General features: G+C 48.8%; 1 protein-coding gene across 2 annotated transcripts in view; it reads right to left on the bottom strand.

Moving 5' to 3' along the window:
- LOC128690000 (EGFR adapter protein) overlaps positions 1-23,256 on the bottom strand; it is a 446,918-nt gene extending 423,662 nt beyond the window's left edge. The window contains exon 1 of one of the 2 annotated variants that reach the window (XM_053778475.2): positions 22,458-23,256. In XM_053778475.2, coding sequence (XP_053634450.1) covers positions 22,458-22,634 — 177 coding nt within the window. In that variant the 5' untranslated portion in view covers positions 22,635-23,256. The remainder of the gene's footprint in view (positions 1-22,457) is intronic. The other variant, XM_053778477.2, reaches the window with a different exon arrangement.
- Between the last annotated feature and the right edge of the window lie 1,768 nt (positions 23,257-25,024).

The following is a 25,024-nucleotide window of genomic DNA, read 5'->3' on the forward strand; positions in this document are numbered from 1 at the left end:
GCTACCACAGCAGCAGAGCTGGGACCTACTACAGCAGCAGAGCTGTGAGCTACCACAGCAGCAGAGCTGGGAGCTACCACACCAGCAGAGCTGGGAGCTACCACAGCAGCAGAGCTGGGAGCTACCACAGCAGCAGAGCTGGGAGCTACCACAGCAGCAGAGCTGGGAGCTACCACAGCAGCAGAGCTGGCACGTACCACAGCTGAATAGCTGGGAGCTACCACAGCAGCAGAGCTGGGAGTTACCACAGCAGCAGAGCTGGGAGCTACCACAGCAGCAGAGCTGGGAGCTACCACAGCAGCAGAGCTGGGAACTACCACAGCAGCAGAGCTGGGAGCTACCACAGCAGCAGAGCTGGGAGCTACCACAGCAGCAGAGCTGGGAGCTACCACAGCAGCAGAGCCGGGAGCTACCACAGCAGCAGAGTTGGGAAATACCACAGCAGCAGAGCTGGGATCTACCACAGCAGAAGAGCTGGGAGCTACCACAGCAGCAGAGCTGGGAGCTACCACCTCAGCAGAGCTGGGAGTTACCACAGCAGCAGAGCTGGGAGCTACCACAGCAGCAGAGCTGGGAGCTACCACAGCAGCAGTGCTGGGAGCTACCACAGCAGCAGAGCTGGGAGTTACCACAGCAGCAGAGCTGGGAGCTACCACAGCAGCAGAGCTGGGAGTTACCACAGCAGCAGAGCTGGGAGCTACCACAGCAGCAGAGCTGGGAACTACCACAGCAGCAGAGCTGGGAACTACCACAGCAGCAGAGCTGGGAGCTACCACAGCAGCAGAGCTGGGAGCTACCACAGCAGCAGAGCCGGGAGCTACCACAGCAGCAGAGTTGGGAAATACCACAGCAGCAGAGCTGGGAGCTACCACAGCAGCAGAGCTGGGAGCTACCACAGCAGCAGAGCCGGGAGCTACCACAGCAGCAGAGTTGGGAAATACCACAGCAGCAGAGCTGGGAGCTACCACAGCAGCAGAGCTGGGAGCTACCACAGCAGCAGAGCTGGGAGCTACCACAGCAGCAGAGTCGGGAGCTACCACAGCAGCAGGGCTGGGAAATACCACAGCAGCAGAGCTGGGAGCTACCACAGCAGCAGAGCTGGGAGCTACCACAGCAGCAGAGCTGGGAGCTACCACAGCAGCAGATCTGGGAGCTACCACAGCAACAGAGCTGCGAGCTACCACAGCAGCAGAGCTGGGAGCTACCACAGCAGCAGAGCTGGGAGCTACCACAGCAGCAGAGCTGGGAGCTACCACAGCAGCAGAGCTGGGAGCTACCACAGCAGCAGAGCTGGGAGCTACCACAGCAGCAGAGCTGGGAGCTACCACAGCAGCAGAGCTGGGAGCTACCACAGCAGCAGAGCTGGGAGCTACCACAGCAGCAGAGCTGGTAGCTACCACAGCAGCAGTGCTGGGAGCTACCACAGCAGCAGAGCTGGGAGCTACCACAGCAGCAGAGCTGGGAGCTACCACAGCAGCAGAGCTGGGAGCTACCACAGCAGCAGAGCTAGGAGCTACCACAGCAGCAGAGCTGGGAGTTACCACAGCAGCAGAGCTGGGAGTTACCACAGCAGCAGAGCTGGGAGCTACCACAGCAGCAGAGCGGGGAGTTACCACAGCAGCAGAGCTGGGAGCTACCACAGCAGCAGAGCTGGGAGCTACCACAGCAGCAGAGCTGGGAGCTACCACAGCAGCAGAGCTAGGAGCTACCACAGCAGCAGAGCTGGGAGCTACCATCGTAGCAGAGCTGTGGAGCTACTACAGCAGCAGAGCTGGGAGCTACCACAGCAACAGAGCTGGGAGCTACCACAGCAGCAGAGCTGGGAGCTACCACAGCAGCAGAGTCGGGAGCTACCACAGCAGCAGGGCTGGGAAATACCACAGCAGCAGAGCTGGGAGCTACCACAGCAGCAGAGCTGGGAGCTACCACAGCAGCAGAGCTGGGAGCTACCACAGCAGCAGATCTGGGAGCTACCACAGCAACAGAGCTGGGATCTACCACAGCAGCAGAGCTGGGAGCTACCACAGCAGCAGAGCTGGGAGCTACCACAGCAGCAGAGCTGGGAGCTACCACAGCAGCAGAGCTGGGAGCTACCACAGCAGCAGAGCTGGGAGCTACCACAGCAGCAGAGCTGGGAGCTACCACAGCAGCAGAGCTGGGAGCTACCACAGCAGCAGAGCTGGGAGCTACCACAGCAGCAGAGCTGGGAGCTACCACAGCAGCAGAGCTGGGAGCTACCACAGCAGCAGAGCTGGGAGCTACCACAGCAGCAGAGCTGGGAGCTACCACAGCAGCAGAGCTAGGAGCTACCACAGCAGCAGAGCTGGGAGTTACCACAGCAGCAGAGCTGGGAGTTACCACAGCAGCAGAGCTGGGAGCTACCACAGCAGCAGAGCGGGGAGTTACCACAGCAGCAGAGCTGGGAGCTACCACAGCAGCAGAGCTGGGAGCTACCACAGCAGCAGAGCTGGGAGCTACCACAGCAGCAGAGCTAGGAGCTACCACAGCAGCAGAGCTGGGAGCTACCATCGCAGCAGAGCTGTGGAGCTACTACAGCAGCAGAGCTGGGAGCTACCACAGCAACAGAGCTGGGAGCTACCACAGCAGCAGAGCTGGGAGCTACCACAGCAGCAGAGCTGGGAGCTACCACAGCAGCAGAGCTGGGAGCTACCACAGCAGCAGAGCTGGGAGTTACCACAGCAGCAGAGCTGGGAGCTACCACAGCAGCAGAGCGGGGAGTTACCACAGCAGCAGAGCTGGGAGCTACCACAGCAGCAGAGCTGGGAGCTACCACAGCAGCAGAGCTGGGAGCTACCACAGCAGCAGAGCTGGGAGCTACCACAGCAGCAGAGCTGGGAGCTACCACAGCAGCAGAGCTGGGAGCTACCACAGCAGCAGAGCTGGGAGCTACCACAGCAGCAGAGCTGGGAGCTACCACAGCAGCAGAGCTGGGAGCTACCACAGCAGCAGAGCTGGGAGCTACCACAGCAGCAGAGCTGGGAGCTACCACAGCAGCAGAGCTGGGAGCTACCACAGCAGCAGAGCTGGGAGCTACCACAGCAGCAGAGCTGGGAGCTACCACAGCAGCAGAGCTGGGAGCTACCACAGCAGCAGAGCTGGGAGCTACCACAGCAGCAGAGCTGGGAGCTACCACAGCAGCAGAGCTGGGAGCTACCACAGCAGCAGAGCTGGGAGCTACCACAGCAGCAGAGCTGGGAGCTACCACAGCAGCAGAGCTGGGAGCTACCACAGCAGCAGAGCTGGGAGTTACCACAGCAGCAGAGCTGGGAGCTACCACAGCAGCAGAGCTGGGAGCTACCACAGCAGCAGAGGTGGGAGCTACCACAGCAGCAGAGCTGGGAGCTACCACAGCAGCAGAGCTGGGAGCTACCACAGCAGCAGAGCTGGGAGCTACCACAGCAGCAGAGCTGGGAGTTACCACAGCAGCAGAGCTGGGAGCTACCACAGCAGCAGAGCTGGGAACTACCACAGCAGCAGAGCTGGGAGCTACCACAGCAGCAGAGCTGGGAGCTACCACAGCAGCAGAGCTGGGAGCTACCACAGCAGCAGAGCCGGGAGCTACCACAGCAGCAGAGTTGGGAAATACCACAGCAGCAGAGCTGGGATCTACCACAGCAGCAGAGCTGGGAGCTACCACAGCAGCAGAGCTGGGAGCTACCACAACAGCAGAGCTGGGAGTTACCACAGCAGCAGAGCTGGGAGCTACCACAGCAGCAGAGCTGGGAGCTACCACAGCAGCAGTGCTGGGAGCTACCACAGCAGCAGAGCTGGGAGTTACCACAGCAGCAGAGCTGGGAGCTACCACAGCAGCAGAGCTGGGAGTTACCACAGCAGCAGAGCTGGGAGCTACCACAGCAGCAGAGCTGGGAACTAGCACAGCAGCAGAGCTGGGAACTACCACAGCAGCAGAGCTGGGAGCTACCACAGCAGCAGAGCTGGGAGCTACCACAGCAGCAGAGCCGGGAGCTACCACAGAAGCAGAGTTGGGAAATACCACAGCAGCAGAGCTGGGAGCTACCACAGCAGCTGAGCTGGGAGCTACCACAGCAGCAGAGCTGGGAGCTACCACAGCAGCAGAGTCGGGAGCTACCACAGCAGCAGAGCTGGGAAATACCACAGCAGCAGAGCTGGGAGCTACCACAGCAGCAGAGCTGGGAGCTACCACAGCAGCAGATCTGGGAGCTACCACAGCAACAGAGCTGGGAGCTACCACAGCAACAGAGCTGGGAGCTACCACAGCAGCAGAGCTGGGAGCTACCACAGCAGCAGAGCTGGGAGCTACCACAGCAGCAGAGCTGGGAGCTACCACAGCAGCAGACCTGGGAGCTACCACAGCAGCAGAGCTGGGAGCTACCACAGCAGCAGAGCTGGGAACTACCACAGCAGCAAAGCTGGGAGCTACCATCGCAGCAGAGCTGTGGAGCTACCACAGCAGCAGAGCTGGGAGCTACCACAGCAGCAGATCTGGGAGCTACCACAGCAACAGAGCTGCGAGCTACCACAGCAGCAGAGCTGGGAGCTACCACAGCAGCAGAGCTGGGAGCTACCACAGCAGCAGAGCTGGGAGCTACCACAGCAGCAGAGCTAGGAGCTACCACAGCAGCAGAGCTGGGAGTTACCACAGCAGCAGAGCTGGGAGCTACCACAGCAGCAGAGCGGGGAGTTACCACAGCAGCAGAGCTGGGAGCTACCACAGCAGCAGAGCTGGGAGCTACCACAGCAGCAGAGCTGGGAGCTACCACAGCAGCAGAGCTGGGAGCTACCACAGCAGCAGAGCTGGGAGCTACCACAGCAGCAGAGCTGGGAGCTACCACAGCAGCAGAGCTGGGAGCTACCACAGCAGCAGAGCTGGGAGCTACCACAGCAGCAGAGCTGGGAGCTACCACAGCAGCAGAGCTGGGAGCTACCACAGCAGCAGAGCTGGGAGCTACCACAGCAGCAGAGCTGGAAGCTACCACAGCAGTCGTCTCCATCATCACACAACATTATAACAAAAAATAATTAAACATCGGACGAAAAGTAACCCAAGAAACCAGAAGGAAGATGCGAAGATATCTGTACTACACTCAACATTCAAGAAAACATCCAAACATCAACACAGAAACATTGCAGATTCAACATTTTCAGATACATTACTAAGAAGACAGTTGCATCAGCCTCAACAAGACATACAAGCAACATCCACTAACTGTACAGTGACCCCCAGGTAAGTGGACACAGGAACTACATTACTGAACGACCCTTGTGGGTTTAGCGCTTAGTTATGATTATAATAAAAGTAATACATTATACTGAACGTTGATTGACCACGGATATACACATACAAAAATATACACATATTTGATAAATACACAGATGTATACGAGGATGGCAGGAGTGAAGGATGGCAGGAGTGAAGGATGGTAGGAGTGGAGGATGGTAGGAGTGAAGGATGGCAGGAGTGAAGGATGGCAGAGTGAAGGATGGCAGGAGTGAAGGATGGCAGGAGTGAAGGATGGCAGGAGTGAAGGATGGTAGGAGTGAAGGATGGCAGGAGTGAAGGATGGCAGGAGTGAAGGATGGCAGGAGTGAAGGATGGCAGGAGTGAAGGATGGCAGGAGTGGAGGATGGTAGGAGTGAAGGATGGCAGGAGTGAAGGATGGCAGGAGTGAAGGATGGCAGGAGTGAAGGATGGCAGGAGTGAAGGATGGCAGGAGTGAAGGATGGCAGGAGTGAAGGATGGCAGGAGTGAAGGATGGCAGGAGTGAAGGATGGCAGGAGTGAAGGATGGTAGGAGTGAAGGATGGCAGGAGTGAAGGATGGCAGGAGTAAAGGATGGCAGGAGTGAAGGATGGCAGGAGTGAAGGATGGTAGGAGTGAAGGATGGTAGGAGTGAAGGATGGCAGGAGTGAAGGATGGCAGGAGTGAAGGATGGCAGGAGTGAAGGATGGCAGGAGTGAAGGATGGCAGGAGTGAAGGATGGCAGGAGTGAAGGATGGTAGGAATGAAGGATGGAAGGAGTGAAGGATGGCAGGAGTGAAGGATTGTAGGAGTGAAGGATGGCAGGAGTGAAGGATGGCCGGAGTAAAGGATGGCATTAAAGAAGGATGGCAGGAGTGGAGGATGGCAGGAGTGAAGGATGGCAGGAGTGGAGGATGGCATGAGTGAAAGACGGCAGGAGTGGAGGATGGCAGGAGTGAAGGATGGCAGGAGTGAAGGATGGCAGGAGTGAAGGATGGCAAGAGTGAAGGATGGCAGGAGTGAAGGATGGCAGGAGTGAAGGATGGCAGGAGTGAAGGATGGCAAGAGTGAAGGATGGCAGGAGTGAAGGATGGCAGGAGTGAAGGATGGCAGGAGTGAAGGATGGCAGGAGTGAAGGATGGCAGGAGTGAAAGATGGCATGAGTGAAGGATGGCAGGAGTGAAGGATGGCAGGAGTGAAGGATGGCAGTAGTGAAGGATGGCAGGAGTGAAGGATGGCAAGAGTGAAGGATGGCAGGAGTGAAGGATGGCAGGAGTGAAGGATGGCAGGAGTGAAGGATGGCAAAAGTGAAGGATGGCAGGAGTGAAGGATGGCAGGAGTGAAGGATGGTAGGAGTGAAGGATAGCAGGAGTGAAGGATGGCAAGAGTGAAGGATGGCAGGAGTGAAGGATGGCAGGAGTGAAGGATGGCAGGAGTGAAGGATGGCAGGAGTGGAGGATGGTAGGAGTGAAGGATGGCAGGAGTGAAGGATGGCAGGAGTGAAGGATGGCAGGAGTGAAGGATGGCAGGAGTGAAGGATGGCAGGAGTGAAGGATGGCAGGAGTGGAGGATGGTAGGAGTGAAGGATGGCAGGAGTGAAGGATGGCAGGAGTGAAGGATGGCAGGAGTGAAGGATGGCAGGAGTGAAGGATGGCAGGAGTGAAGGATGGCAGGAGTGAAGGATGGCAAGAGTGAAGGATGGCAGGAGTGAAGGATGGCAGGAGTGAAGGATGGTAGGAGTGAAGGATGGTAGGAGTGAAGGATGGCAGGAGTGAAGGATGGCAGGAGTGAAGGATGGCAGGAGTGAAGGATGGCAGGAGTGAAGGATGGCAGGAGTGAAGGATGGTAGGAGTGAAGGATGGCAGGAGTGAAGGATGGCAAGAGTGAAGGATGGCAGGAGTGAAGGATGGTAGGAGTGAAGGATGGCAGGAGCGAATGATGGCAGGAGTGAAGGATGGCAGGAGTGAAGGATGGCAGGAGTGAAGGATGGCAAGAGTGAAGGATGGCAGGAGTGAAGGATGGCAAGAGTGAAGGATGGCAGGAGTGAAGGATGGTAGGAGTGAAGGATGGCAGGAGTGAAGGATGGCAGGAGTGAAGGATGGTAGGAGTGAAGGATGGCAGGAGTGAAGGATGGCAGGAGTGAAGGATGGCAGGAGTGAAGGATGGCAGGAGTGAAGGATGGCAGGAGTGAAGGATGGCAAGAGTGAAGGATGGCAAGAGTGAAGGATGGTAGGAGTGAAGGATGGCAGGAGCGAAGGATGGCAGGAGTGAAGGATGGCAGGAGTGAAGGATGGTAGGAGTGAAGGATGGCAGGAGTGAAGGATGGCAAGAGTGAAGGATGGCAGGAGTGAAGGATGGCAGGAGTGAAGGATGGCAGGAGCGAAGGATGGCAGGAGTGAAGGATGGCAGGAGTGAAGGATGGCAATAGTGAAGGATGGCAAGAGTGAAGGATGGCAGGAGTGAAGGATGGCAAGAGTGAAGGATGGCAGGAGTGAAGGATGGTAGGAGTGAAGGATGGCAGGAGTGAAGGATGGCAGGAATGAAGGATGGTAGGATTGAAGGATGGCAGGAGTGAAGGATGGCAGGAGTGAAGGATGGCAGGAGTGAAGGATGGCAGGAGTGAAGGATGGCAGGAGTGAAGGATGGCAGGAGTGGAGGATGGTAGGAGTGAAGGATGGCAGGAGTGGAGGATGGCCGGAGCGAAGGATGGCAGGAGCGAAGGATGGCAGGAGTGAAGGATGGCAGGAGCGAAGGATGGCAGGAGCGAAGGATGGCAGGAGTGAAGGGTGGCAGGAGCGAAGGATGGCAGGAGTGAAGGATGGCAGGAGTGAAGGATGGCAGGAGCGAAGGATGGCAGGAGTGAAGGTTGGCAGGAGTGAAGGATGGCAGGAGCGACGGATGGCAGGAGTGAAGGATGGCAGGAGTGAAGGATGGCAGGAGTGAAGGATGGCAGGAGTGAAGGATGGCAGGAGTGAAGGATGGCAGGAGTGAAGGATGGCAGGAGTGAAGGATGGCAGGAGAGAAGGAGTGAAGGATGGCAGGAGTGAAGGATGGCAGGAGTGAAGGATGGCAGGAGTGAAGGATGGCAGGAGTGAAGGATGGCAGGAGTGAAGGATGGCAGGAGTGAAGGATGGCAGGAGTGAAGGATGGCAGGAGTGAAGGATGGCAGGAGTGAAGGGCATGGCAGGAGTGAAGGATGGCAGGAGTGAAGGATGGCAGGAGTGAAGGATGGCAGGAGGCAGGAGTGAAGGATGGCAGGAGTGAAGGATGGCAGGTGAAGGATGGCAGGAGTGAAGGACGGCAGGAGCGAAGGATGGCAGGAGTGAAGGATGGCAGGAGTGAAGGATGGCAGGAGTGAAGGATGGCAGGAGTGAAGGATGGCAGGAGTGAAGGATGGCAGGAGTGAAAGATGGCATGAGTGAAGGATGGCAGGAGTGAAAGATGGCAGGAGTGAAGGATGGCAGGAGTGAAGGACGGCAGGAGTGGAGGATGGCAGGAGAGAAGGATGGCAGGAGTGAAGGATGGCAGGAGTGGAGGAGTGGATGGCAGGAGTGAAGGATGGCAGGAGTGAAGGATGGCAGGAGTGAAGGACGGCAGGAGTGGAGGACGGCAGGAGTGGAGGATGGCAGGAGTGAAGGATGGCAGGAGTGGAGGATGGCATGAGTGAAGGACGGCAGGAGTGGAGGATGGGAAGAGTGAAGGATCGCAGGAGTGGAGGACGGCAGGAGTAGAGGATGGCAGGAGTGGAGGTTGGCAGGAGTGGAGGATGGCAGGAGTGAAGGATAGCAGGAGTGGAGGAAGGCAGGAGTGGAGGATGGCAGGAGTGGAGGATGGCAGGAGTGGAGGATGGCAGGAGTGAAGGATGGCAGGAGTGGAAGGATGGGATGGCAGGAGAGAAGGATGGCAGGAGTGAAGGATGGCAGGAGTGAAGGATGGCAGGAGTGAAAGATGGCAGGAGTGAAAGATGGCAGGAGTGGAGGATGGCAGGAGTGAAGGATTGCAGGAGTGAAGGATGGCAGGAATGAAGGATGGAAGGAGTGAATTATGGCAGGAGTGAAGGATTGTAGGAGTGAAGGATGGCAGGAGTGAAGGATGGCCGGAGTGGAGGATGGCAGGATTGGAATATGGCAGGAGTGAAGGATGGCAGGAGTGGAGGATGGCATGAGTGAAGGACGGCATGAGTGGAGGATGGGAAGAGTGAAGGATGGCAGGAGTGGAGGATGGCAGGAGTGGAGGTTGGCAGGAGTGGAGGATGGCAGGAGTGAAGGATAGCAGGAGTGAAGGATGGCAGGAGTGAAGGATGGCAGGAGTGAAGGATGGCAGGAGTGAAGGATGGCAGGAGTGAAGGATGGCAGGAGTGAAGGATGGCAGGAGTGAAGGATGGCAGGAGTGAAGGATGGCAGGAGTGAAGGATGGCAGGAGTGAAAGATGGCAGAAGTGGAGGATGGCAGGAGAGAAGGATGGCAGGAGTGAAGGATGGCAGGAGCGAAGGATGGCAGGAGTGAAGGATGGCAGGAGTGAAGGATGGCTGGAGTGAAGGATGGCAGGAGTGAAAAATGGCAGGAGTGAAGGATGGCAGGAGTGAAGGATGAAGGATGGCAGGAGTGAAGGATGGCAGGAGTGACGGATGGCAGGAGTGAAGGATGGCAGGAGTGAAGGATCGCAGGAGTGGAGGACGGCAGGAGTAGAGGATGGCAGGAGTGGAGGTTGGCAGGAGTGGAGGATGGCAGGAGTGAAGGATAGCAGGAGTGAAGGATGGCAGGAGTGGAGGAGTGAAGGATGGCAGGAGTGAAGGACGGCAGGAGTGGAGGACGGCAGGAGTGGAGGATGGCAGGAGAGAAGGATGGCAGGAGTGAAGGATGGCAGGAGTGAAGGAGTGAAGGATGGCAGGAGTGAAGGACGGCAGGAGTGGAGGACGGCAGGAGTGAAGGACGGCAGGAGTGAAGGATGGCAGGAGTGAAGGATGGCAGGAGTGGAGGATGGTAGGAGTGAAGGATGGCAGGAGTGGAGGAGTGAAGGATGGCAGGAGTGAAGGATGGCAGGAGTGGAGGACGGCAGGAGTGAAGGACGGCAGGAGTGAAGGATGGCAGGAGTGAAGGATGGCAGGAGTGGAGGAGTGAAGGATGGCAGGAGTGAAGGACGGCAGAAGTGAAGGATGGCAGGAGTGAAGGATGGGAGGAGTGGAGGAGTGAAGGATGGCAGGAGTGAAGGATGGCAGGAGTGAAGGATGGCAGGAGTGGAGGAGTGAAGGATGGCAGGAGTGAAGGATGGCAGGATTGAAGAATGGCAGGAGTGAAGGATGGCAGGAGTGGAGGAGTGAAGGATGGCAGGAGTGAAGGACGGCAGGAGTGGAGGACGGCAGGAGTGGAGGATGGCAGGAGAGAAGGATGGCAGGAGTGAAGGATGGCAGGAGTGAAGGAGTGAAGGATGGCAGGAGTGGAGGATGCAGGAGTGGAGGAGTGAAGGATGGCAGGAGTGAAGGACGGCAGGAGTGGAGGATGGCAGGAGAGGAGGATGGTAGGATTGAAGGATGTGACCTCAAGAAATATTCTAACGTTCATGGAGAGGGAGCGCAAAACCCGTAGGTGTTATACAGTGCCTGGGGAAATAGGAGGCATTAAAGATGTATACAAGAGGAGAGCGTGTCCGAGTCCTCGGATCAAACTTCACTCCCACTCTGAACTGCCTTTATATGTTCCGACGACTTCCGGTTCATCTGTCCAATAGTTTGAAGCTTCAATTTACACGAATTTACGACCTTTGCTACACTAGCCTCAGTGTTTACAGCTATCAGTGTCTGATAGCTGTAAACACTACTTAAGGTAGTCCAGCAAAGTCTGATCAGCTGTAAACACTACTTAGGGTACTCTATCAGACTTTGCTAGACTAGCCTAAGTGGTCTGGTGGCTAAAGCTCCCGCTTCACACACGGAGGGCCCGGGTTCGATTCCCGGCGGGTGGAAATTCCGACACGTTTCCTTACACCTATTGTCCTGTTCACCTAGCAGCAAATAGGTACCTGGGTGTTAGTCGACTGGTGTGGGTCGCATCCTGGGGGACAAGATTAAGGACCCCAATGGAAATAAGTTAGACAGTCCTCGATGACGCACTGACTTTCTTGGGTTATCCTGGGTGGCTAACCCTCCGGGGTTAAAAATCCGAACAAAATCTTATCTCTCTTATAAGACTTTATTCAGAAACTAATTATCATATATTATGTTTAGAAAAAGCCAGAAATAAAAATTATTAGACAATTTTGACAAAAATTAGTGTATTAGAGAACTTGAACCACGACTGATTATTAACCTTCCTGATGTAGCATTGGTTACCCTGACACAGCTGTTTACCTTAGACGGTTTTCTCACTGACTTCAACTGGTCCTGTTACGTTATACTGAACGTCATGTTAAGGCGATTCCTGGAGTTCACCGCCTCCTCGACCCGGTCCCAGGCCAGGCTTCCCGGGTCAAGGTCTGTGGGCCATTACTTGCCCGACTCTCGTGGCACTAATATACTCTCCGGGTAATGTGCGTAGTACTGCTGTAATGTGCGTAGTACTGCTGTAATGTGCGTAGTACTGCTGTAATGTGCGTAGTACTGCTGTAATGTGCGTAGTACTGCTTTAATGTGCGTAGTACTGCTGTAATGTGCGTAGTACTGCTTTAATGTGCGTAGTACTGCTGTAATGTGCGTAGTACTGCTGTAATGTGCGTAGTACTGCTGTAATGTGCGTAGTACTGCTGTAATGTGCGTAGTACTGCTGTAATGTGCGTAGTACTGCTGTAATACGTGTAGTAACCACTGCTGTAATACGTGTAGTAACCACTGCTATAATACGTGTAGTAACCACTGCTGCAATACGTGTAGTAACCACTGCTGTAATACGTGTAGTAACCACTGCAGCAATACGTGTAGTAACCACTGCTGTAATACGTGTAGTAACCACTGCTGTAATACGTGTAGTAACCACTGCTGTAATACGTGTAGTAACCACTGCAGCAATACGTGTAGTAACCACTGCTGTAATACGTGTAGTAACCACTGCTGCAATACGTGTAGTAACCACTGCTGTAATACGTGTAGTAACCACTGCTGTAATACGTGTAGTAACCACTGCTGCAATACGTGTAGTAACCACTGCTGTAATACGTGTAGTAACCACTGCTGCAATACGTGTAGTAACCACTGCTGTAATACGTGTAGTAACCACTGCTGTAATACGTGTAGTAACCACTGCTGTAATACGTGTAGTAACCACTGCTGTAATACGTGTAGTAACCACTGCAGCAATACGTGTAGTAACCACTGCTGTAATACGTGTAGTAACCACTGCTGTAATACGTGTAGTAACCACTGCTGTAATACGTGTAGTAACCACTGCTATAATACGTGTAGTAACCACTGCTGTAATACGTGTAGTAACCACTGCTGTAATACGTGTAGTAACCACTGCTATAATACGTGTAGTAACCACTGCTGTAATACGTGTAGTAACCACTGCTGTAATACGTGTAGTAACCACTGCTATAATACGTGTAGTAACCACTGCTGTAATACGTGTAGTAACCACTGCTGTAATACGTGTAGTAACCACTGCTGTAATACGTGTAGTAACCACTGCTGTAATACGTGTAGTAACCACTGCTATAATACGTGTAGTAACCACTGCTGTAATATGTGTAGTAACCACTGCTGTAATACGTGTAGTAACCACTGCAGCAATACGTGTAGTAACCACTGCTGTAATACGTGTAGTAACCACTGCTGCAATACGTGTAGTAACCACTGCTGTAATACGTGTAGTAACCACTGCAGCAATACGTGTAGTAACCACTGCTGTAATACGTGTAGTAACCACTGCTGTAATACGTGTAGTAACCACTGCTGTAATACGTGTAGTAACCACTGCTGTAATACGTGTAGTAACCACTGCTGTAATACGTGTAGTAACCACTGCTGTAATACGTGTAGTAACCACTGCTGTAATACGTGTAGTAACCACTGCTGTAATACGTGTAGTAACCACTGCTGTAATACGTGTAGTAACCACTGCTGTAATACGTGTAGTAACCACTGCTGTAATACGTGTAGTAACCACTGCTGTAATGCGTGTAGTAACCACTGCTGTAATACGTGTAGTAATCACTGCTGTAATGCGTGTAGTAACCACTGCTGTAATGCGTGTAGTAACCACTGCTGTAATGCGTGTAGTAACCACTGCTGTAATGCGTGTAGTAACCACTGCTGTAATGCGTGTAGTAACCACTGCTGTAATGCGTGTAGTAACCACTGCTGTAATACGTGTAGTAACCACTGCTGCAATACGTGTAGTAACCACTGCTGTAATACGTGTAGTAATCACTGCTGTAATGCGTGTAGTAACCACTGCTGTAACTTTGTACGTACCTCTGGTGGCCTGGTGGTTAACGCTCTCGCTTCACACGGCGAGGGCCTGGGTTCGATTCCCAGCCAGAGTAGAAACATTGGACGTGTTTCTTTCAACCTGTTGTCTATGTTCCCCATCAGTAAAATGGGTACCTGGGTGTTAGTCGACTGGTGTGGGTCGCATCCTGGGACACTGACCTAAGGAGGCCTGGTCACAGACCGGGCCGCGGGGGCGTTGACCCCCGGAACTCTCTCCAGGTATCTCTCCAGGTAAACCTTTAACATTGATGTAAAAAAAGAATCCTCATGATGGTGACCTTTTTCTGTGAAACTAGACTTTCCTGTTTCCCTGAACGACTTTTACGTTACCATTACGATACCGATGTTTTATGTAAAGAAAACGTTAAGTTTGTTCTTTACATATATTCAGATGACGCCTCACCCAAGAATATGTATTCCATATTTCTATTTTAAAGGGAATGTTGTACAAATACAGCTGAATAATTCTTGATATGGAAGATAGATAAATGGAGAGTGAGAGGGACGAATGAAGCAGAGGCACAAGAAAAGTATATTAGCGTGAAGACAGTGTAGAAGTGCACTAACAAAAGAGAAGCGGAGGCTAAGTGTTAACAGATTCAAGGTAGGTATCACAGCACTGAGCTAGGACTCAGTCTTTTCTAACACGGCTGTGCAGGTACAACTAGGTGCGTGCACCTAGGATTGCAGACAGGCTCTCACAGGAGTCCATCCCGTCGCTAATGTCTGTATTCATCATTGCGCTAATTCTTAAAGGGAACACACTGGACACTTTAAATGTCAACACACGGAACTTAAAGCAAAAACATGAGTGAGTGGTTTAAGCGAGACACTCACGAATTCTTCGAAGAGAATTCCCAGACCGATGTTCAAGATAGGAAAGATAACCCATGTTTCAACAACATTCTCTATCACTCACTAAAACACCTCATATATATATATATATATATATATATATATATATATATATATATATATATATATATATATATATATATATATATATATATATATATATATATATGTCGTGCCGAATATGTAAAACTGGTCAATTAGCAAGAACTCATTTAAAATTAAGTCCTTTCCGAAATTTTCTCTTATACGTTTAAAGATATATTTTTTTCATTAATGTTAATGTAAAAATTTTTAATTTTGCACCAAAAGAATCTTAGAAAACTTACCTAACCTTATTATAACAAGAACAATTTATTTTAGCCTAACCCAATTAAATATATTTTAAATACGTTTACAGTAATTTAGTACTAAACAAACACAATCATATATATTTTTTTTGTTAGGTTCAGAATGATTTTGGCGAAATTATTGCATACACAAATTTTCGCTTGTCCTATATGGCAAGATGAGCGTTGCTATTTAAGCCAAGATCGCAAGTTCTGCCTATTCGGCACGACATATATATATATACATATATATATATATATATATATATATATATATATATATATATATATATATATATATATATATATATATATATATATATATATAAATAATTTATATGTATATATATTATATGTAGGCAATAAGATCACAGTAAATAGGTGATATCACAATATATAAAACAACCACTGTGAAAAAATAGTGAAATTCCAAGCGCATTCGTGATTTCTCAAATTATCCAGGAACATTAATAATAATAATAATAATAATAATAATAATAATAATAATAATAATAATAATAATAATAATAACATAACAGCGGAAAGCTATATAAGGCTGAGATATCACCTGACGGTCACGTCCGACATTACACCCGTCACATTACATCCGTCACATTACACCCGTCACATTACACCCGTCACATTACATCCGTCACATTACACCCGTCACATTACATCCGTCACATTACATCCGTCACATTACATCCGTCACATTACACCCGTCACATTACATCCGTCACATTACATCCGTCACATTACATCCGTCACATTACATCCGTCACATTACACCCGTCACATTACATCCGTCACATTACATCCGTCACATTACACCCGTCACATTACACCCGTTACATTATGATGCGGGTGGTATGGTCAAGGACTTGTCAAACATAGATTAAATTCTTCCCAAATTTTACTAATTATAAATGAATCTAATTTGTATAATCCTATACCAATGTTTATATTAAAATCAAAACTATTTTTTTATGAACCTTCATTCAATTATATTTCTCTCAACCATAAACCTGTTTGATGCAACTTTCTTGACCGTCTGAAAATCATTTCTATGGTCAAAATCTCTCACATGAATAAAAAAAGCATCAGACTCTTGTCCAGATCTAATGTTATATTTATGATGTTGTACTCTTACTTTAAGGCTTTTTCCAGTTCGACCGAGTAGAACAATAGCTCTAGGCCTTTCGTGTCGCAATCAACACATCATCAGGAGCTTGCAAAGTTGCAGAAAAAAGGAGGATGTCCAAGCAAATACGATCCCAAAGGACGTCTTCACTGGAGAGTTCACTCCAATAAAGAGTTACCACTCCACTCCTCCCATGGTGGTTGTTTTGCATCCTGTATCGCTTGGTTTGCGATATTTGCATAAGACTGGTTGGTTCAAAACTATGAGTATCAAGCAAGCGGTGCCTGGTACGAGAGTGGGTCGCGGGGGCGATGATCCCTAGATTATGGCGATATGCTTAATATGCTGACTCCTAGACATTTTTCTTTCAATGACATTTGTAGGTTATCTCCCCTAGGCTGCACTCCAGTCTCTGGTCCTGCTTTTCAAACCTGTTAGGTTCCTTGCACACCTAGGGAACCCCAGTAGTTAGTAACCTTTGCCCACTCCGACAGTTCCCCCCGTACGGCCACTCGGTCATAATATAAATGCCGAGTAGCCTTGTTGAATCGAGAACCTTGGGTAACTTCAAAAGATAGCACGGGCCAGTAGACCTGCTGCAGTACTCCTCCTTTCTTGTTTTTATGCATGCACTACAGCCTGCTTGATTAAAGGAGATTAGATTTTATCTTGAAGACAGCTAAGAAGTTGTTGCACGAAGGGAGAGTGCTGAAGTCTTGGTCCCCTTACACTTACCGTGTTCTCTTCAATAGCCTCCTTACTTTTCACTGGTAGTATTTTGCCCAGTACACCAAGACTCTTGCTGTTCACATGGAGTACAGGTTTGGGACCAATCTCTTAAATATTTTCCAGATGTAAATTATGATGTATCTTCGCCAATGTTCCAAGGAGTACAGTTCAAGGGACGTCAATGATTCCCACTATAGATGTTTGATTGAATTTATACTCTGGCAGTAAAAGTTCTGTAGAAGTTTCCCAGTTCTGCACATGTTTTGACTTTAAGGAGGAGAAGCTTCACATACATAACAAGGTCCTAGGGTGATAGCGCCCTTTAACTTATTACGCCCCTCATACCTACTCTTGAAACTGCGTATGATGTTTGCCTTCACTACCTCCCTCTTAGTCTGGTGGGATCCATTTAGTAACCACCGTGAAGGTTAACAATTTTATATTTCGTATCACTCAGACTCGTCTACGTCATTAGCAGAAAAAAAACCTGATTGATCAGGACAGCAACCAGGAGGCTTGGTCTGGGACCGGGCGGCGGGAGCGGTAACCTCCGAAAACAATTACAGGTAACCTACAGGTCCAGGTATGTTGCCTGACTCCCCCTCCTATACAGTTACCAGGACTACACTCCATTAGTTACTCTCGTCACTCTGTCCACAGATTGTAACACTAATCTTCGAGACTGTCCTCACCGGTTTTTACCTTCCTCATTAGTTTCACATCGTCCGTAGTGACAATAATGTCTTGCAGATCATATACGTACATTAGGAACAAGCAGGAGTCCAAACATTGGTCCTAGGGGTAAAGGAGAGCCTCCGTACACCTGTGTTTGTGTGTGTGTGTACTCACCTAATTGTGGTTGCAGGGGTCGAGGTGTGGGTGTGTGTGGGTGTGTGTGTGTGTGTGTGTGTGTGTGTGTGTGTGTGTGTGTGTGTGTGTGTGTGTGTGTGTGTGTGTGTGTGTGTGTGTGTGTGTGTGTACGCACGTACACAAAACGTAACCGCCAATCCCTACACATGTCTCGTATAGTGTGCAACAAGTTCATAAAGCTGAGCGTAAGTCTTGCTGAGTCAAGCTCAGACTTCAAGGTTGCTTGAGAAATCTTAGGCATCCATGGTCAGTCAGGCGCTACCCATCTCTCCCAGTTTTTCTTTCATCTATTCTTGTATCTTTCATCGCCTCTACCTACGCTGCTTTAAGGCACATGTATACACACGTACGTATTTATATACGTATTATTCTAAGTGTGTATACATGTGTATTTATGTACGTATTATTCTAAGTGTGTATACATGTGTATTTATGTACGTATTATTCTAAGCATATATACATACATACGCATTTATGATCAATTAGACACATGTGCAACTCTTGGGTATCTTTATTGAGGAAACGTTTCGCCACACAGTGGCTTCATCAGTCCATACATAGGAGAAACTTGAAGAACAGGAGGAGAATGAGGTAATCAGTCCCTCAACCTTGAGTCGATGTGTTCAGTCCATTAATCAATAAAGATACCCAAGAGTTGCACACGTGTCTAATTTATCAACATGTCGGTTCTCTGAACCATTCATCTACATACGCATTTATGAAAGTAATCTAAGCATGTATACATACGTACGTATTTATGTACGTGTTATTCTAAGCGTGTATACACACATACGTATTTATGAACGTATTCTAAGCAAGTATACGTAAGTATTTATGTAAGCATTATTCTAAGCGTGTATAACTGCCCAGGAGAAAGTTAAGAACTAACGTCACTCTGTGATTCGTAACATTTCTTGTGGGTGTGACGCAGGGTGTGGTATACCACGTCTTGTGGATGTGACGCAGGGTGTGGTATACCACGTCTTGTGGGTGTGACGCAGGGTGTGGTATACCACGTCTAGTGGATGTGACGCAGGGTGTGGTATACCACGTCTAGTGGATGTGACGCAGGGTGTGGTATACCACGTCTAGTGGATGTGACGCAGGGTGTGGTATACCACGTCTAGTGGATGTGACGCAGGGTGTGGTATACCACGTCTAGTGGATGTGACGCAGGGTGTGGTATACCACGTCTAGTGGATGTGACGCAGGGTGTGGTATACCACGTCTAGTGGATGTGACGCAGGGTGTGGTATACCACGTCTAGTGGATGTGACGCAGGGTGTGGTATACCACGTCTAGTGGATGTGACGCAGGGTGTGGTATACCACGTCTAGTGGATGTGACGCAGGGTGTGGTATACCACGTCTAGTGGATGTGACGCAGGGTGTGGTATACCACGTCTAGTGGATGTGACGCAGGGTGTGGTATACCACGTATAGTGGATGTGACGCAGGGTGTGGTATACCACGTCTAGTGGATGTGACGCAGGATGTGGTATACCACGTCTAGTGGATGTGACGCAGGGTGTGGTATACCACCTCTAGTGGATGTGACGCAGGGTGTGGCATACAACGTCTAGTGGATGTGACGCAGGGTGTGGCATACAACGTCTAGTGGATGTGACGCAGGGTGTGGTATACCACGTCTAGTGGATGTGACGCACGGTGTGGTATACCACATCTAGTGGATGTGATGGTGTGGTATACAACAAAGCTGGTCTACTTGGTGTGAAGGTGTGGTATACCACGCCTGGTGGATGTGACGCAGGGTATGGTATACTATGTCTAATGGATGTGACGCAGGGTGTGGTATACCACGTCTAGTGGATGTGACGCAGGGTGTGGTATACCACATCGAGTGGATGTGACGCAGGGTGTGGTATACCACTAGCAGGGTCTCTGACCTCTATAATGCTCACCCCTTCACTGACCGAGTGGCTGGCAGGCCTTTTGAGTGACCACACCCAACACACCCCTGGCAAGGTTGTGAGCTCTCTCTCTCTCTCTCTCTCTCTCTCTCTCTCTCTCTCTCTCTCTCTCTCTCTCTCTCAAGTGCTTTATTCCTTAATATGCGAGAGCTTTTAGTTGAATTTAGTTTAACACATACTGGAACAGAATTCATGCCATCACACAAAAAACAGTTCCTCCAACACAAACAATTGTTCCACCATATACAACTGTTCCACTACATAATTGTTCCATCACACAAACAATTGTTCCATCACACAAACAAGTGTTCCATCAAAATTATTCCATCACACAAGAAACAATTAAACCAGAACAACTTATTGCAGATGTAACACTTTGTAGAAGACGCTTTTATCAGGACAAGTTCCTGACCTGTATAGAACATTAGTATAGTGGAAGACTGCAGCAGATCCAGTGGCCCATGCTAGGCAGATCTAACTCACATCCATCCACACACACATGTACCAGTCCAGCCTAAAGCTAACCAAAGTTCACCTTACTCCGGGGAATTTGTTCCATTCATGGGAGATTTCAACTATAGACAGATTGACTGGAGCAATTTGACAGGAAATTTAGAGTCGGGTGACTTTCTTGATACGATCCAGGATTGTTTTTTAAAACAGTTTGTGACAGAGCCAACTAGGGGAAATAACCTCCTTGACTTGGTTCTTGCCAGTAGGGAAACACTAATTAATAATCTTGAGGTTAATGATGAGCTTGGGGAGAGTGATCACAAATCACTCAGTTTTAACATATCATGGAATTCCCCTAATAATGGCAATCAAGTCTCCGTCCCTGACTTTCGCTTGGCTGATTTCATAGGACTGAAAAATTACTTAGGTGGGCTGAACTGGAATGACCTGACTAGGGGTCAGGTAGGTGGTGATGGTTGCCGATATGATGCTTTCCAGGGCATAGTTCTAGCTGCTCAGTCAAATTATGTTCCAAATAGGGAAATCAGATCAAACAAAAATGATCCTAAATGGATGAACAATAGATTAAAATATCTGACTGGTCAAAAGAGAGGCATATATAGGCAAATCAAAAGAGGAGAGGGGCAATTAAGAAATCGATATTCAGTTAAAGAGAGAAATAAAAAAGGGAATTAGAAAAGCAAATAGAGATTATGAGGTTAAAGTTGCAAGAGAATCGAAGACTAACCCAAAAGGATTCTTTCAGGTATACAGAAGTAAGATCAGGGACAAGATAGGCCCAATCAAAAGTTCCTCGGGTCAGCTCACTGACAGTGATAAGGAAATGTGTAGAATTTTTAACACATACTTCCTCTCAGTTTTTACACAGGAGGATACCAGCGATATTCCAGTAGAGATAAATTATGTAGAACAGGACGATAATAAACTGTGCACTATTAGGGTCACAAGTGACATGGTCCTTAGGCAAATAGATAAATTAAAACCTAACAAATCCCCAGGCCCTGATGAACTGTATGCAAGGGTTCTAAAGGAATGTAAAGAGGAGCTTAGCACACCTTTGGCTAATCTTTTCAACATATCACTACAAACTGGCATGGTGCCAGATAAGTGGAAAATGGCAAATGTGATACCTATTTTCAAAACAGGTGACAGGTCCTTAGCTTCGAACTATAGACCAATAAGCCTAACCTCCATAGTGGGAAAATTTATGGAATCAATAATTGCCGAGGCAGTTCGTAGCCACCTTGAAAAGCATAAATTAATCAACGAATCTCAGCATGGTTTTACAAAGGGGCGTTCCTGCCTTACGAATTTATTAACTTTTTTCACTAAGGTATTTGAGGAGGTAGATCATGGTAATGAATATGATATTGTGTATATGGACTTCAGTAAGGCTTTTGACAGGGTCCCACATCAGAGACTATTGAGGAAAATTAAAGCACATGGAATAGGAGGAGAAATTTTTTCCTGGATAGAGGCATGGTTGACAAATAGGCAGCAGAGAGTTTGCATAAATGGGGAGAAATCAGAGTGGGGAAGCGTCACGAGCGGTGTTCCACAGGGGTCAGTGTTGGGCCCCCTGCTGTTCACAATCTACATAAACGACATAGATGAGGGCATAAAGAGCGACATCGGCAAGTTTGCCGATGACACCAAAATAGGCCGTCGAATTCATTCTGACGAGGACATTCGAGCACTCCAGGAAGATTTGAATAGACTGATGCAGTAGACACATGTGCAACACTTGGGTACTTTTAGGAAACTTTTCGCCACACAGTGGCTTCATCAGTTCTAAATAAAGAATGGTGAAGATGAGGAGTTTGAGGTAATCAGTCCCTCAGTCTGAAATCGATGTAATCAGTCCATCAATTTGTCCTCGCCTGTCTACAGTATAAAAGCTACTTCTTCGAGCATATGCTGTATTCTTTTCAAGATTGATGGGCTGATTACATCGACTGCAGGCTGAGGGACTGCTTACCTCAAACTCCAGCTGATCTTCACCATTCTTTTTTGTTTAGGACTGATGAAGCCAGTGTGTGGCGAAATGTTTCCTCAGTAAAGATACCCAAGTGTTGCACGTGTCGAATTCATTTCCTGAGAAAGTAACGCCAGTGCCGTCAGTCTATCCTCGTAGGAAAAGATTTCTGATAGATAGGATCACCTTCGTCATTCTTATCTGTATGTTTTCCAGTGTGTTTATGTTCATTCTGCAGTAAAGAGACCAGAACCCCAGTTCTGGTCTCTTAATAAGACCTTACCGATAGCGGAATGTTCCAATAAAAGCTGGTTCTATAACGTGGGTTTTCTTTACTAGTGTCGCCAGTACGCCTCTGAACTTGAAGAAATGATAACTTTACTGGACTATAAATCCTCTGGGTTTATAGTCAATACATTAGGAGAGTTGGGTTACAACAGTTTTCTCTAGTAGGCCACCAGTTTGTCGAATAAAATACCATAAGAGTTTCTAACCTTTACCTGCAACTTCTGGATGTGTCCGCATTGTCCGCAGGCGTAGGAGAGGTAGTCCTGCAGCGACTCCTGCAGCAGCAGCCTCGAGTAGTCCTTGGAGCCATATTCTTCAAGTAGCTTCTTGTACTTGCCTGAGAAGAGCGGGTTCAGATTCTGAAAGGCTTTCAGACGGCCCATCTTCTCACACTTGTTCTTTAACCTTAACGTCTCAGCCAGTACCACGAAAACAACACTGGTAAATCACAGTTCCGTGACTGTTGGGGGAAGTCCTACCATGCTTATGGCGCTGCACACGTTGAAATGCCAGCCAGGTATGCAAGGTTGGCCGAGCTAGCAGCTGCAGCAAAGCCCAGTCAGACCCTCAACGACCTGCAATCACCAACGTAATGCACTCACTCTTCACTTCAGGCGAGAACTGATATATGAATGGAATTTCCATTGCAACGTCACACTTGCAAATAAAGCAGTCTGCGTTATGGGACAGGTTTACAGCAGATAGAGAGCTGGGCAGAGGTCACCCAAAAAAAAAAAAAAACTTTGATATTGAGCGCACAGATGGTATACACTAACACCTGCTTACACATATACGCAGTACACAAATACTAAATCCATTTTCATTAGCAAAGCACCGCCATATTATCGAGCGTAAATATTCCAAGACAGTGAAAACTTAAAATGTGAGTTTCGTACAATAAAAACAGTCTTAGCTCAAGAGAGCAGACAAAAACGCAAGACATAGACTGCTAACATCCTGCCAGAACGGGCGCGGGACTCACACTGATGCTCCCAGCAAGGCAGCACCAACCATGGTTTAGGATGGAAAGGGGGGGGGGGGGCTGCCAGATACTCCATTTCCACGTGGTCCTCACAAAAACCATAACCTTAATTACCATGAGCTATTGTTCGGAGGGCATCTCTTACCATGGTCCTCCCTCACAGTGCAACAGGAACCAACTGAGGACCGGGAGATCAGCAGCATGATAACAACGTAAAACTTCGAAGCAATATATTCCATAACAGGCCACGTTCAAGGCGTCAAGATTAATGCGTGTGTTAGAGCGTACTGACTTGCGTACATCACCGCAGTTAAGTGAACCTTGTAGAACTCTAACTCACCTTAAAATATTGCCTACGTCTAAACTGCAAATATACGAGAAATGTATATGATATATGAGAAATTTATTTGACATACGAGATATCTATAAAATATACGAGATATATATATGATTTATCGTATATTTCATAAACAGATATACAAAACAACCACAGCAGGAGTTGAATGATAGCTCTAGGCCTTTTGTGATGCAATCGACACAACAGGAGCCTGCAATGTTGCAGAAATTATTAAGAAGCGTCCCTCTGACCGAATCTTCTGAGATTTCTTACTTATTTCTGCAACATTACAAGCTCCTGATCTGTTGATTGCAACACGAAAGACCTAGAGCTATCATTCAACCGCCCATATGATAGTTATATAATGGGAAATCACACATTATGGCATTATACAGTGATCCCATCTGTCAGCCTGAGGTAAGAGAATTAATTAGGGCAACGAGGACATCGTCAAGCACTGCTGTAAAGGTTAGAGCTACAGAGGATCCTAGCTAAACAGATTTTAGCTACGCAGGATCCTAACTAGACAGGATCCCAGCTAAACAGCATGCTAGCTACGCAGGATCCTAGCTAGACAAGATCCCAGCTGCACAGGATCTTACGTACACAGGATCCTGGCTAGACAGGATGTTATCTAGACAGAATCCTAGCTAGGCAGGATTATAGCCAGACAGAATCCTAGCTACACAGGATCCTTGCTACACAGGATCCTAGCCACACAGGATCCTTGCTACACAGGATCCTAGCTACACAGGATCCTAGCTACACAGAACCCTAGCTACACAGGATCCTAGCAACACAGGATCCTAGCAACTCAGGATTCTAGTTACACAGGATCCTAGAGGAAGTAGGTTAAATTGTTTGACCTGGCCGCACTACATACCTGGCCACACTACATACCTGGCCACACTATATTTCTGGCCATATGACATACCTGGCCACATTACATACCTACATTACACACTATAAACCAGACCACACTACAAACCTGACCACGCGACAAACCTGGCCATACCTCATCTTAGAGAGTACAAGAAGATTCTTCCCCGGAACAAAGAATATACCAGCATCAACGAATGGCAACTAATCTGTAACAGAAGATTAAAGATGAAGATAACGATGCGGATGATGGGTAAGATAAGATAAGATTAGATAACTACTGATCCCTCGGCTGTGTTGCAGGACGAATGTTTGTAGATGAATGGTTCAGAGAACCGACATGTTGATAAATTAGACACATGTGCAACTCTTGGGTATCTTTATTGATTGATGGACTGAAGACATCGACTCAAGGTTGAGGGACTGATTACCTCATTCTCCTCCTGTTCTTCAAGTTTCTCCTATGTATGGACTGATGAAGCCACTGTGTGGCGAAACGTTTCCTCAATAAAGATACCCAAGAGTTGCACATGTGTCTAATTTATCAGGACGAATGTTGTTGTACCATCGAGGAT

This window comes from Cherax quadricarinatus, chromosome 25, assembly GCF_038502225.1.
Source record: "Cherax quadricarinatus isolate ZL_2023a chromosome 25, ASM3850222v1, whole genome shotgun sequence".
NCBI lineage: Eukaryota > Metazoa > Arthropoda > Malacostraca > Decapoda > Parastacidae > Cherax > Cherax quadricarinatus.